Consider the following 16,077-nt stretch of genomic DNA (forward strand, 5'->3'; position numbering starts at 1 on the left):
CCCGCAAAAAACAAGCCCTCATACAGCGACATCGATGGATAAATAAAGGAGCTACGATTTTTTAAAAGGGAGTAGGAAAAAACAAAAATGGAAAAAAGCAAAAAAGCCTGGTCACTAAGGGATTAAGTGTCAGAATGATAGATACCCCCACAAATTACCCGATTTAAAAAAAAAACACCCCTTAATGTATTCACAGAAGGATGTCATGAGTATTTTGACCCCACAGATTTTTTTCAGGAGTTAATGCAATTTAGAAGAGGAAAAAAAATGTCATATATATGCAAATGTCATTTTTAAGACATGTTTTATTTTTCTATTGTGCACATGTAAATGAGGATTTGCACCCCAAATCTAAAACTGTGTGTGTTTTTAGAAACATACTCATTGTGGCTCCCATTTTATGCCTGTATGCACAATGGGGCCCAAAATGTAAGGAATAGCTGCTGACTGTAAGAACAGGTATTTTGCTTGAAGGTGTTTTAGGCCCCATTGCACACTTGTAGAGCTCTCGAACTGCAAAAACAACAGAGAACCCCCACAAATGAACCCATTTTGAAAACTAGACCCCTTAACAAATCATTCAGGGGTGTACAGCGTATTTTGACCCCACAGTTTTTGAATCATAACAAGCAAAGCATAAGGGGAAAAAAATCATGATTTTCATTTTTTTTTGGCAATTGTGTCATTTTAAAAACTGTATTTTGTATAGCATACATATGAATGAAGACTTGCACCCCAAAATGGATACCCCTATTTATCCTCTGTCTATAAATATACCTATTCTATCCTCAATCTGCTTATTGGACACATAGCTAGACCTGTAATGGAGAGAACAGCGTTTGGCTTTTAGAGCACAACTGAATAAATCAGTGAGGGGAGATGAAATTTTAACTTTTTGAACTTTTTTTTTCGTGATCGCTGTTACCCATTGGATAACGACAGTCATGTGACCGGAAACCGCTCATCGCAGCCCCTGGTGACAGCTCCAGGCTTTTGGCTGCCTTTGGTAGCTGGGAACAAGAAGATTTAAAATTTCCTGCCCCTTTCCCCACCTCTGTGCATGCATGCCGCCATTTTACCAGGGGTGCACATGCGCAGAAGTGGGGGAAGGTCCCTGGATAAAGATCTTGTTAGGTGACATCACTGGAGAACTTGGTAAGTATTTTCATCTCCCCTCACTGATTGGATCTGTGAGGGAGGACAAAACTTCAAACTTTTTAAAACTTTTTTTAACTTTTACATGATCGCCTTTATTCATTGAATAGTGACGATCACGTGACAGAGAACCATTTACCGGGAACCTCCAGGTTCTTGACTAGGAGCAAGGAGATTATAAATTTCCCACTCCTTCCCGGCTTCTATACGCATGCACGCCCTGAATTTTGCTGATGGTGTGCATGCACAGAAGCCGGGGAAAGGCCCTTGCAGAGCGAGATCTTCAGGGGACATCACAGAGGCCTTAGGTGAGTAGTTTAATTTTTAAAACTTTTTTTTACTTTCACGTGATCCCCGATATTTGTTAAATAGCGGAGATCATGTGACTGGAGACTACACACTGTGGCTCCCGGTGACAGCTCCAATAGCAGAGAGATGTCACACTCACAGACCCCAGGGCTTTATTCCACAGGGCCAGCCTGTTCTAGGGACAGCCCAGACACCCAGGACCTGAAAACACGTATGGGTGGTCACTAAGGGGTTAAGGGAAATGAAAGATGCAAATAAAATTGTATATTTGCAGTATCTGGTAACATTACAGACAATAGCCCTACAATGTAGTGCAATATAGTCTAATCAGTGGTTTCTGCATGACAGAGGACCCAAAACAAGTGCTCTTTTAATGTTCATATTTTAATATGGTTCAAATTTCCTTAAGTACAGTACCAGTCAGAAGTTTGGGCACACCTTTTCATGCCTTTTTTTAATTGTAGATTCATATTGAATCTATACACCTTTGCATTCTCTCAAACAGCTTCATGTGGCAGTCACCTGGAATTGTTTTCCAGCAGTCTTGAAGGAATTTCCAGAGACGCTGAGTACCTGTTGGCTGATTGTCTTTCACTCTGCTGTCCAAATCACCCCAAATAATCTCATGTAGGCTTAGTTTGGGTGGTTGCAGAAACCATGTCATCTGATGCAGCACTCCATCTTCTTGGTCAAATAGCCCTAAAATAGCCTGGCTATTAGGGTCATTGTACTGTTGAAAAACAAACGATGGTTCCACTAGAAAAAAACTGGATGGGATAGCATGTCACTGCAAAATGCTTTTGGTAGCCATGCTGGTTAAGTGTGACTTGAATTTTGAATAAATCTCCAACATTGTCAGCAACAAATTTCCTGCACACCATCACACCTCCTTCTCCATGCTTGACAGTGGTAACTACACATGTAAAATCCATACCATCACAAAGACTTGGTGGTTGGAACCAAAAATCTCAAATTTTGACTCACCAGACCAAAGTACAGATTTTGACTGGTCTAATTTCCACTCCTTTTGTTTCTTGGCCCAAACAAGTTTCCTCTTTGTTAATATGCCACAGTAGTGGCTTCTTTGCAACAATTTAACCATAAAGGCCTGATTCCTGCAGTCTCTTCTGAACAGGGATGTGTCTGGTACTTGATCTCTGTGAAACATTTATGTGAGCTCTAATCTGAGGTGCTATTCATTTTTTGAGACTTTAATGAATTTATCTTCTGCAGAAAAAGTAAAGGCCCATTTATAGGCAATGATTATTGCTCAAAATTCGTTGATCAAATGCATATGAGCGATAATTGTTGTGTGTAAATGCTACCATCATGCATATTTCGTCTTTACAACGATTTTTAGGTTAACCTCAAAATCTATTGTACAGATGCTGTGTTCTCCACAGGAGCTAAAGATAACATTGTTTTCTCTTAGCAGCCCATGCCAGAACAATGGAGCTAATTGCAGAGCACAGACCACCTCATTATGTGCCCATTAGTACTTCATGCAAAACGATCACTAAATCTTTCAATCTTTCAATCGTTTGAAAGATTATCTTTGCATGTAAATGGGCCTTAACTCTTGGTCTTCTTTATCTAGTGCAGTCCTCATGAGAGCCAATTTCATCCTAACGTTTGATGACTACCCTTAAGAATACCTTCAAAGTTCTTGAAATTTTCTGGATTGACTTCATGTCTTAAAGTCATGGATTGTCATTTCCATTTACTTAGTTGAGTGGTTCTTACCACAATGGAGATTAGAACAGTAGTAGAAAAGGGCTAAACACTGTATAGAACAATGTACCAACCCAACCTCTGCACAACACAACTGATGGTCTCAAACACATTAGGTAGGCAAGACAAGTTAACTCTAGAAAAGGCATACCTATTATTTGAAAATCATTCCATGTAACAACCTCATGAAGCTTATTGAGAGAATGCAAAAGTGTGCAAAGTTATCATCAAAGCAAAAGGGGCTATTTTGAATATAAAACATATTATGGTTTAACCCTTTTTAGTCTACTGCTTAATTCCATTATGTGTTCCTTCATAGTTTTCATGTCTTCAATATGAATCTACAATGTAGAAAAAAAAGCATGGAATGTGAAGGGGTGTCCAAACGTTTGACTGCTACTGCATACCTGCAGCAATAATGGCATGCATATTACTGCAAATTGTTATACATCCTGTAATGTTCGTAAATTCACAACAGAACACAAATCTTGCAACAGCCCAGCCATACAGCTATTCAGAGCTATGATGCAATATATTTTTGGTTAACTTACAAAGATTATTCTAAATGATGCTCATGTGCATAGAGCACACTTTAACTATAAAATCCATCCATATCATTATTGTTGGCAACCGGTCTTATTTTCATATTTTATATAACAGAACAGTGACTATAATCAATTTAGATGAGTATGAACTGAGACTGTAATATGCACTTTCTCTTTGCATAAAATGGCCACTTGATTGATTTAATCTTGTGTTGTTTACAGTGTCCTCTATGTAAATGCACATCAATAGATTGCTGATAAAGCAGTTGAGCCAGATTCGGGCATGGTGTGCTGCATAATACCACTATTTTCTTTTCATTTTAATAGCACGCACAAACAAATGATAACGCCAGGGGCATCACTGAACATATGTAATTTGTCTCTGATTTGTCCCTTCCCTGTCACTGAACTGATTTCTCTAGTACTGCTGGAAAGATATTTGCATCTAACAAAGGGTGGATGCTCTATCTGCAGGTAGTTACTTTTGATGCACAGTGTGAGGATAATAGCTTCTCTCTGAAATAATGCAGTGAGGTTCTTGGTACTTAAAGCTAAAACATGACACCAAATTGGAAGATGTCAGCAACTAGGTAAAGATGTATTATATTTCAAATTATTTCTGACACATTTTCTCTACTAAACCAAAATTACTCTAGATCCTAATGGGAATCATAGAACATTTTACAATGCAACAGTTTTATCTCTCAAGCCGTAAGCTGTTTTATTGTGTTTAAATACCTATTATAGACAGTATGTTTATTACATGTAAAATGTCAATTATATAAACTTTTTTTTACTCAAATTAAGTCCACCACCTTTTTTACTGATGACATTCAAATGTACCTCTCTGCTATCCAAAATACTACAGTGTGTACAATATCTACCATATCCTCCGTCTTCTCTTCCCCATTTCTAAAACTCAGCATGGGGAAAATAGAGTTCATCATCTTTTCCCCATCTCACCTACAAGACCTATCAATTACAGTTAATGCCTGCAAATTTCACCCAGTCTCACAAGTCCACTGTCTTCAAGCCAAACTCAGAAACATCTCTTGGACATTATCTTCCCTCAACCTCTAGTCAACAAAAATGCTTCTTCATGCCCTCATCTCTAGCCTAGATTACAATAAGACTAAGGCTGAGAGGAGACTTATTAGCTGTCTACAAATATCTGAATGGCTGTCACAGTACAGAGGGATCATCCCTATTCTCATTTGCACAAGAAAAGACTAGAAGCAATGGGATGAAACTGAAAGGGAGGAGACATAGATTAGATATTAGAAAAAACGTTATGAAAATAAGGGTGATCAATGAGTGGAACAGGTTACCACAGGAGGTGGCGAGTTCTCTTTCAATTGAAGTGTTCAAACAAAGGCTGGAAAAATATTTGTCTGCTCTGCTGCCTTTTACCCCAGCTCTTGCCAAGTTTCTCCTTTTCCTGTTCCCACTGGTAGTCTCTTCACTGGCTACTCATTATCCAGAAAATTCAGTTCAAAATACACTGCTCATAAAAATTAAGGCAACACCTAAATCAGACATCAGATCTCAATGAACGAAAAAATCAAGTGGAAAATCATAACTAATATACTCCACATGGAGTTTATTTCTGACAGTTTAGTCAATATGCAGACCAGTAGCTCACTGAAGGTAATTTTGGAGGGCCCTGGCACTGCTCTTCCTGCTCTTCCTCACACAAAGGAGCCACCAGATTCCTAAGGAGGCAGGTGATCAAAAGTCCTCAAGTCACTGCAAAAGTTTTGCAGAAAGATTTGGTGGCAGCAGACACTGAGGTTTCCATTAGCACAGCAAGGCACATACTAAATGCTGAAGGTCTTTGTGTCCAAACTCCAAGACATACATGTCTATTGATCTAAAAGTACAAAAAAAGTCAGCTTCAGTATACTCAGAACCATATAAATAAGCCACAGAAGTTAGGAGATTCTGTTCTATGGAGCAATGAAACAAAACTGGAACTTTTTAGGCCTATGGATCAGCAATATGTCTGGAGCAGGAAGAATAAAAACAACACCCTGCCTACAGTGAAGCATGGTGGTGGCTCGGTGATGCTTTGGGGCTATTTTGCTTCCTCTGGCGATCAAAGCCTGCAGCATGTGGAGGGCAATATAGGTTCAATCAAGTACAAGGCTATCCTAGAAGAGGATGTCCTGTTTTCACAGAGGAAACTGAAGTTTGGTTGACATTCAACCTTTCAACAAGACAATGATCCCAAGCATACCTCAAAGTCCACGAAGGCTAGGTTTCAGAGGATGTCCTAGAAGATTCTGGAGTGTTTCTGACAGTTGTTTGACTTGAACCCCATAGAAATTCTCTGGTGGGATTTGAAGGCATTTGCAGCTCACAAACTCAAGAATATGTTGAGCTGGAGGCCATTGCACTTGAGGAGTGGGCCAAGATTCCTCAGGAACACTTTAATATGCTTGTGTCTGGCTGTGCATCACATTTGCAGCTGGTCATATCAGCAAAAGGGTGCTCTACTAAGTACGAAAGACACTTGTCATGAAAGGGTTGAATAATTATGTTATAGTTCAGTAATCCCTAGCCTGGACACATGTCTGTGTGCTATCTGATGCCCTTGGGCAGTGGACATTTCATGTCCAATTCCCATCCATGAAATGGACCAGAGTAGGACATGCTGTGATTTTTTTTCACAAACCACTAGTCCATACGAAAACTAAAAGATGTGAATTGCCTCAAAGCGGGCAGCACACGGATGGGAAATATGCCCTTGGGAATGAACACTTAGGCTGGAGTCACACGGGGTGGATTCCCACCGGAAATCTTGCGGTTTGGCCGCAGCAAAAACTGCAAGGTTTCCGCCGGGAGAAGCGCTGCGGAAAAACCCGCGGCGGCTTTGAAGCGGCCCGGCCGCTCGCTCTTCCGCTACGGCCGGTGCTCCCATAGAGGAGAGCGCGGCCGCAACGGAAAGAAAAAAGAATGGACATGCTGCGGTCGGCAAAGCCGCGCCGCAGCCGTGGTTTTGGCTGGATTAACCGCAGTGGATTGGCCATACTGTGTGGACGAGATTTCTGAGAAATCTCATCCACATGGCTGGCTAACCCCGAGATTAGTGGCCGCAGGCGGATTTGCCCTGTGTGAACCCCCCGCCTTAGATTTCTTCCCTGTTTATCTACTAATCGAACAACTTGAACCTTTATAAACAACTGATGAATCCAAAGAAAAAACAGAAGACTAAGAGTGGCTACACAAGAGCATGTGTTTGTGTGTACATAGGTGCGTACATATGTGTGCAGCCCTGTACGCGCAAAAACACACGTGCATGCAGGTGCACATTTACTTCAATGGAAGGCAATGGTCTGCGGGCACCTTGTAATTGTTTTTCAGGGAAGGGCTTTAAATATAAGCCCTTCCTTGAAAAACAAGGCAAACTAGTGTAAAAAATAAAAAAAAACACATACTCACCTTTCTTCAGCTGCCGGGGCTCAGCCACGCCCTCTCTGTGCTGTTCCCAGTGCTCAGCCAATCACAGGCAGCTCTCGCTGAATGAATGACAGACATATAAACCCACAGCCCCAGCTGAAAAGAGTACTATCAAACAGTGCTTCCATATGTAACCTTCAAATGTGCTCTGCATTTAGCCAAAGCAATTCAGATATCAGTCATGAAATTTATATTCCGGTTCAATAGTGTCATAGAAAATAACCCGTTTAATTAGTATTGAATGACTATTAAATCACATTATTGCATTTTAAACTGGCATCAATTAATATACATTATTAGTAATGTTTGTTTATAACGTCTTCATCAATACAATGATCATATTGTATTGAGTCTGCATGAATACAAATCACGACTGAGGAAAATATTGAACAATATAAAATAGCATGTCAATAAACCTTTGCCTTGATTCATATAAATGGCATTTCCGTGTTCAGCTTTCAGGAACTCTCTAGTTGCCATAACGGCTAATTGATGAAATCACAAACCTCTAACGTGTAGAAAGTGGATTTATTCTACTGAATTGTCATTTTATTTCTTTTCCTTTCTTAAATAAAATCCCTGCATTCAAGATATTTCAAAACTGTGTTTTTGTATTTTATTTAACAGGGTAGGCGAGGAAAACCAGGACCTCCCGGCAAAAATGGCCTAGCTGGACTTCCTGTAAGTTTTTAATCATTGTATTACCAATCTCTTCTACCAATATCCAATTCCTAAATGCACTTTGTTTTAGTTTGTCATTTTCTAGTGGAAATGTGCAAAACGTGGTGCTTTATAATATGGCCAAATTTGTTTAGGTCTTAAGGGCCATTTAGACACCACGATTATCACTCAAAAGACTTTTGAGCGATAATTGTTGTGTCATTTACAGCGCAAGATGATTGCTCAAGAGGAGCGATTACCTTGCGCTGCCAGCACAGGATGCAGAAGACAAGCGGGGTGTCCCTGCTTGTCTTCTGCATACAGCTGTTCCCCTGCTTTGAGCACTCGGAGCGGAGGGTGCAGAAGACAAGCGGGGTGTCCCCGCTTGCCTTCTGCATCCAGCTGTTCCTCACTCCAAGAGCCCGGCTGTTATAGAGCCGAGCGCTCGGAGCGGAGGATGCGGAGGACAAGAGGCGTGTCCCTGCTTGTCTTCTGCATCCAGGTGTTTTCTGCATGGAGTGCCTGGCTGTTATACAGCCGAGCGCTCCGTGCCAGGTATGAAGAACAGAGCTGGACCGCTCTGTTCTTCATACTCAGCCTGTGATCAGGGAGTGGGATACAGCTGAAATAATAGGGAATCCCTGATAAGGCTCATCGTCGTCTTTCAGCACGCTGAAAGACAATGATGAGAGACGGCATAACGAAAACTGCACAATGTAAGTGCAGTTACACACAACGATTATCGCTCAAAAGACAGCTTTTGAGCGAATTTTGAGCGATAATTGTTGTGTCTAAATGGGCCTTTAGTAGATTATCCTTACTTTTGCCTTGCCATGTCACATGTCCTTGTTTAAGCAACTGGGACCCCTCCATCGGATGAGTTAAACATTACTAGTACAGGAAATGAAAATACTACCCGATATCCCAACAATTCTGTTTGCAGTTACTGTGCCAATTGAAAATAGAGTAGGATAGTTTCCTCCATATTCCACTTGAGGGAAGTTGTAGTCTGAAAGTCACAGTGCATTGTATGCCTGTGTCGTGTCATACATATATCTGCTTCTTGGAAAGCCACATGGAAGCTGATATGCCTGTAGCAATCAATTTATGACTTTATAGCTAGGCAGATTCGCCATTCACTAATCTTGGAAAGCCAAATGACAGTCCCTGTGGGAATTGTAGTTACAGCCAAAGATGTTGCCTTTTATCTCCCTTAGAAACACATATAACCAAGGTATGTTGTTTTAAAACCTGATAGTAGAGTACAACGTATTGGGGGGATTCATCAAACTGTCTAAAACAAAAACTGTCTTTGTTGCCCGTAGCAACCAATTGCAGTGCAGCTTTCATTCCTCATAGCGCTCTTGAAAAATGAAAACTGCTCTGTGATTGGTTGCTGTAGGCATTAAGTACAGTTTTCCTTTTAGACAGTTTTCATAAATCTGCTCCATTGATTTCTATGTTAAAGGCCAGTTTTTGATTTTAGGTAAGAGCATTCTTTACGATAAGCACCTGCTTTCTTTTAGCCATCTTTTCTGATGTTTATGATATCTACATGCATTCTGGAGGTACATTATTGTTGTGCACTATTATAAGGACAAGTCAGAGATTCTCTCTGATCCCTGAGGAATATAGACCGTAAATCATACAGAACCTCTGTGCTTTAACACTGAGTAAGGAAATATATTCGATGAAGAAACACTAAAGTCATCATGGAATTGATCACTTTAGCACCTAGAGGCTTTTCAGCATATTTGGTCAATGAATTATAGCTCTGAACATGATAAAGTAAGACTATTTGCACCACATGAGACTAATAAAATGGTGCCTTCTGATTAAATGTAAAAAATATATCTTGAATTATTAAAAAAGCAATAACAGCAAAATATTAACTCCTTAATATATGAGAAACTAGGGTGATTTTTCTTTGGTGACTTATTTGATATAGTTTAAGATGTAAAGCAACAACTATGTAAAGCATGAATAAGCTCATATACCTACCAATAAGACTAAAACCTTAAACATTCTGTTCTCCAAAATCATGAGGCTCAGAATGGAGATATATAATCCCAGTAGAAATTTGCTGCAACTACAAAAATATTCAGCCTCTGCAGTACAGTAAGCCTCAGGTCAAAGCAAATCTGCCACTGAAATGGACAACGTGGATGAATACAAACATGAAGAGCCTTGTTTGGTCGAATGAGCAAAGTTCCACTTTATTAATATCTTCCGAAATAATTCCTACCGCTCATTAATACATAAGAAAAACGCTTTTTGGAAAATGTTTATTATAGTATGACCGTGCATCCCTTAACTTACTGAGAAATAGTCCTCTCATTGTAATGAAGATGTTGGGTTTCTGGGCTATTTAAAATCTTCTTTACTCAACCGTGTTTGCACTGGCATTTGCACACAGAAAATCTGTACACGCAAAGCACAGAGAACAGAACCCATTGATTTCAATGGGATAGTTCTTAGAGGACGTTTTGCGCAGGCATTTCGCACATGCGGAAAAAAGTCTAAGCTGCTCTATTTTCCTGCATTTTGCAATATATGGGAGGAGTGCAAATACACCAGGGAAAGAGTGTGACTGCGCAAAACACAGGGAAAAGAACACATCTGGACCACATTAGGCTTTAAATAGCCATGAAATCCACAAAAAGGGTGTCTCTTACCATTAAATCCAAGGAAAGGGTGTGCCACACGTATGTGAACTGGCCTTGTGTGCGCAAAAAGTACAGTACTATGCACAGACATGTGCGCAACACACAGATGATGTACCTCTTCAAACCTCGTTCATGCACATAACAAGCATAAGTAAGCTGCAGTGAGCATTTTTGGGCATAGCCTCTTTTGAAGCCACCCTGAGGTCTAGGTGAATAGAGCTCAATCACGGCTTCTCGCGAACATTCTTGCACAAGTAAGCCTGGGTTCCCACACAGCGGAATCCCGGCGGAAATCTCGCGGTTTAGCCGCAACGAAAAACTGTGAGATTTCCGCCAGAAGAAGCGCTGCTTCAAAACCCGCTGCACTTAGCTGTGGGTTTTGAAGTGGCCTGGCCGTTCGCTCTTCCGCTGAGGCCGGCGCTTCCATAGAGCAGAGCGCGGCCACAGCGGAGGAAGAAAAAGAATGAGCATGCTGTGGCCGGCTAACCCGCGCCGCAGTGCCGGCTTTGCCGCTGCAGATTGGCCGTCCCGTGTGGACGAGATTTCTGAGAAATCTCGTCCACATGGCTGGCCAATCCTGGGATTAGCGGCCGCAGGCGGATTTGCCGCGGCGAAATTCCGGATGGAATTTCCGCGGCAAATCCGCCCCGTGTGAACCCAGCTTAAGTATCCTGCCAAGCTCAATTCGTATCATTGCAGGACAAAACCACCTTACATCACAGTTAAACTGAAACTACAGAATAGAGAATCTGAAATAGTGATCATGTATAGTGTGTAAGGTGACAGTTAAGGCTCCTATAGATGGAGTGGTAGCCTTTTGATGCAGTTGTTTTATTGGCCAGTCACTACTGTTTCCTCCAAGGCTAGCCAGAACAGAAGCCACAATGTAAGTAGTTAGATGTCCTGTATGTCCAACACCTGGCCGTCATCAATTATCTATGATTACAACAGCAGACAGCATGGAAATATCTCTGTGTGAAATATTATTGTGCGCCTATTTCCCGCTGTATTGAGTGTTTTATATGATGCAATCCCTCCAATGTATGAAGTAAAAATCCCCTAGAGCCTAGAATTACTTAAAAAATTATTGGAGGTTTTTAATTAAAATTGAAGGTGACTAACGAGTGTCAACTATTTCTCATCCTCCTTCAGGTCAGTAGGATAGTCAGTCACTGCAGTTGTACTTCTGTAATTATGATTGGACAAAAAGGTGTTCAGAATACCTAACATAACTCCCAAAGAATAGATAACATGACTTAAATGAAAAGGCAAAATCAGAATCACTATAAAGCCCATTAGCATCAGGTGATATTGCACAGCTCCTTAAACAAGGACAGACTGCAGAGGTTGACATAGGCTAAATGAGCCAGTATTTAAGATAGGATAACTTTTTTTATCTAATTAATTTGAAAGATAAAGGACTGCCTGAGTTGAACAGAAAAAAGGATTATGCCAAAGCTTAGACTATGAAATAACAAGGAGAGGCACTCAGCTGTAAATGAGATTAATTTATTAAAGAATTATGAGAAGAAATATGCAAATGCTAGATGTAATTGTCAGAACATGAAGAATTAGTATCTACATTTAAAAGCAAGGATTTTATAGTTGAGTAAAACAGGCAGACTTCTGTTTTACGGCTGAAATGTAGAACTGCTACTATTTTGCTGGAATTCAATCACGACCCATCATTTCAGTGCACTGAGCGAATATGTGATACTGTTATGCTCATTAAGGTCAGTGCACAGAGGCTGGGTCTGAAGATACAGAAAAGCTTGCTAACTAACTGGAGTATAGCTGCTAAAACCCTTTACTGCACAAGCTTGTACATATATGCAGGAGTGTGATTGTGGGGTGTACTTTAACGGTAAGACCCCATTTACATTGAAAGATGATTGCTCAAAAATCGCTCAAAAGACAGCGATCATCTTTTTGTATAGTCTATAGTAGCTAATTAGCTACTAGAGAGCTATGCAGACGGAGCTGGACACCACTGCTACCACTCAGCGAACAATACAGCTGTTTTGTAAAAGTAAACAGCTGCATTGTTCTCCTCGCTTACAGCTCGCGTCCTGCTGTGAACTACCAGTGGGACACAAGCCGAAAGAATCTTATCAGCGCTGCCGTCTGTGATAACAGCCCGCACCGCTGATAAGAGTTCATCACTCAATTCTAGAAAACTAGCATTGAGCGAGGAACGAATCGTGCATGAAAACTGCACGATGTCCGTGCACTTAGACGCAAAGGTTATCACTCAAAAGACGGCTTTGAGCGAATTTTGAGCAAGAATCGTTGTGTCTACATAGGCCTTTACTTGTGTTTTATATGTCTGAAGACCCCAGGATCCATATCTGAAACAAGGTTTAGGGTTAATTTCACTTAAGTAGTGCAGCTGAACCAAGGCCATAGCTGGAAAATTTGCAACAAATCCATACCTAAAATCTGCATCAAAATTAGAGATGAGCGAGCGTACTAAGCCACGCCCCTTTTTTCGCCCGAGCGCTGCTATTTTCGGGTACTTCCGTACTCGGGCGAAAAGATTCGGGGGGCGCCGTGGGTGAGTGGGGGGTTGCAGCAGGGAGTGGGGGGGAGAGGGAGAGAGAGGGGGCTCCCCCCTGTTCCCCGCTGCTACCCCCCGCTCCGCCACGCCTCCCCCCGAATCTTTTCACACGAGTACGGAAGTACTCGAAAATCGCGGTGCTCGATCGAGTAATTACTCGAAACGAGTAGGTTCTCTCATCTCTAATCAAAATTTTTTGGTGCAGATTTTGATTCGGATTTTGGTGTAGATTTGCAGCAGATTTCACTCCTTTCAATTTAGCATTGTAGTAATAGTCACTACATGGTAGTAATAGGTGACGGGCGGCGTTATTTCTTGTTTTTGTTATTAGTAATGTTGGTCATGGTATAGTGCGCTTTGCTCATTAACAGTACTGAGGTTATATGAATAGTATAATATTTACACCTTGAATGCAATATAATTAAGGGGTCTGGTCTGGGTAATACTATTCCTAAGCCTGTAAGAGTAAGCAAGCACAAATTTTGTGTCTAGTTTTTTTTATTTTATTTTAAGCGTCAACCAGCAAGAAAATGTGTCTTTACCTAAACTTTTACATAAATTGGTAAATCTGGTGAATGTCCATGAACCTACACATGCTTTTGATACTTTTTATAAGCACCTTTCATTTTGGAGATTTAATCCTTTCCAATCCAATTTGTATCCTGGTTTTCCTAGGGGGCTTACTCTTTTTCTGCTGTTATACAATAGTGCTATATGCTGGCTAAAGCCAGTATTGCATGAGGTGACGCGTTGGATAGACTCCGACAGCAGAGAGGCTGGCAATATACAGTAAGAGAACCCCGACGGACGTCTTTCAGCATCAGAGCTGTACAGCCTTAAATCATAATGTCTTCAGAGGTCAGACAGTGAATTGGAAAGGGTTAATGGAACCATATTGCAACCATGTGCATGAAGCATAAGAACTGTATCACTGTTAATGAGTTGAAGCATTCTTGTGTTGAACTGTCCTTATCTGCATGGTCAATTCGACAGGTTTTCAATTCCTGGAAATGTCTCAGTGACTGCAAGCAGAGATTTTGAAAAAGTAGAAAGGCAAGACACTGAAAAGCAAATAACATACGTTTCGTTTAGTTTGACATTGAGAAAATGACTACGATTTATTTAGATAATACCAAAAAAGGTAAATACATTATATGGTCAAAATTATGTGGACACCCTCTTAAAGGGGTTGTCCGAGTTATAGAATGTCTGTACAGAAATTCTTTAACTCGAAAAACCCCTTTAATTTTTAAATTCATATGTTTAAGCCATGCCCATTGCAAGAAAATTCATAAAGTCAAGCAAACAGCTATGAAATCTCCATAAACATATATCGGTAAAAGTATATCTCATCCTGAAAAATCTCTGTGACTTTTAATGGGCACTGTAAAATGTTACATATGCCATAAGGCAGTTCACAAAATTTCAGATCTACTGGATCTACCTCTGTCAACTGTGAATGTGATCACTGTGATATAGAAGCATATATGGGTAGCAGCAGCTCAGCCATGAAGCAGTAGACCATACAAACTCACAGAGCAGGTTGATGACTGTGGAAGCTTTTGACTCATAAAAAACCGTATTAGTGTTCAGGCCCCACAACTCTCAAATCGGATATATAGCTACAGGTTCCAAATGGGTAGACCACTTTCCACAGTGTTCATACACAGAAGAAAGGCGAAAGAGCACACCAAGCAGAAATGCTCATTAAATGCAATTTTACTGAATACAAATAAATCAATACTGTTGTTGAATAAGCACAAATTTGTATGCATATGCAACATTTCAGGTAGTAATACCCTTCATTGGGCATAAATTGATGTCAAGAGCTAGATGAAAGAGGCCTGGCCAAGACTCAAAGCATACTGACTGAATGACTCTTACTGAAGACAGTTACCTGGAAGAGTGTAAAGCTTTCTACCACTGGACTCTAATGCAGTGTTAATGTATTCATCAGAGATATGCATCACCTCTAAACACGGTTATGCAAGGTTTTGTTGTTTTAAAATGAAGAGGTGTATCGAAATAGATTTTTTTCGCAGATTCCGAAAATTACCTTCAAAATTCCGTATCACGTCAGGTTTTTTCACAAATCAAGAAAATCTGAAAATGACAAAAAACATAATTTTTTAATGACGCTCATATATGACAACATTTATAATGTGTGAAAATGCAAACATATCTAATATTTACCACTTGGCTCCCCTTGAAATTTCCTCTTTTTGGATTTTTTCGGCGTTCGTCCATACAATCTCTTTTCAACATCAACAATAGTCGGCCATCATATGTGCAGTCCACTTTCCCTGATATTTCTTTTCCATCACTTTAATATCCTGGTGAAAGCGCTCGCCATGTTCTTCTGTAAAATCACTGAGATTGTCAGGAAAGTAATTTAGATGAGCCTGAAGAAAGTGAACTTTGACACTCATGTTGCAACCAAGCAGTTTATAGGATTCCAACATCTCGTCAACTAAAATGGTGGAATTTGCAGCCTTCATGTTCCCCAAAAAGTTTTGTACCACATTTCTGAATGCAGTCCATGCTTGCAATTTGCACTCACTCATGGTTTTCTCAAATATGTTGTCCACCATTAATTTTCGTATTTGTGGTCCTATAAAAATGCCAGCTTTGATTTTTTTCAGAAGTGATTGATGGAAACTAAACACCAAAGTACTGAAAGCATTTACTGTCCCTGCTTAAAGCTGTCATGAATTGTTTCATTAGGCCTAGTTTTATGTGTAACGGTGGCAACCGTATTTTCGAGGGATCAACCAGTGGAAATGAAACAATGGTTTTTTCGCCAGTTGTGAAGGTGCTTCTGACTGGCCACTGCTTTCGAACACAATGTTCAGTCCTGACTCTGGAGTCCCATTCTCACAAAAAGCAAGGAAATTTGGTGTAGCCTGCTTGTTGGCCGAGCAATTTTGCAATCACAGCACACAGACCATTATTGAAGCTTGTACTGCACACTTTACAGCAGAAATGTAAGGTTTTC

At 40.5% G+C, this 16,077-nt stretch overlaps 1 protein-coding gene across 7 annotated transcripts in view; it reads left to right on the top strand.

The window, feature by feature from the left end:
• COL19A1 (collagen type XIX alpha 1 chain) overlaps window positions 1-16,077 on the top strand; it is an 859,492-nt gene that overhangs the window by 456,369 nt on the left and 387,046 nt on the right. For 6 of the 7 annotated variants that reach the window (XM_066604267.1, XM_066604301.1, XM_066604294.1 and 3 more), the window contains one exon: window positions 7,827-7,880. The exons of the other annotated variant lie outside the window; for it this stretch is intronic. In XM_066604267.1, coding sequence (XP_066460364.1) covers window positions 7,827-7,880 — 54 coding nt within the window. The remainder of the gene's footprint in view (window positions 1-7,826; window positions 7,881-16,077) is intronic. 7 annotated transcript variants of the gene reach the window in all.

The sequence above is a fragment of the Eleutherodactylus coqui genome, chromosome 1 (assembly GCF_035609145.1).
Source record: "Eleutherodactylus coqui strain aEleCoq1 chromosome 1, aEleCoq1.hap1, whole genome shotgun sequence".
NCBI lineage: Eukaryota > Metazoa > Chordata > Amphibia > Anura > Eleutherodactylidae > Eleutherodactylus > Eleutherodactylus coqui.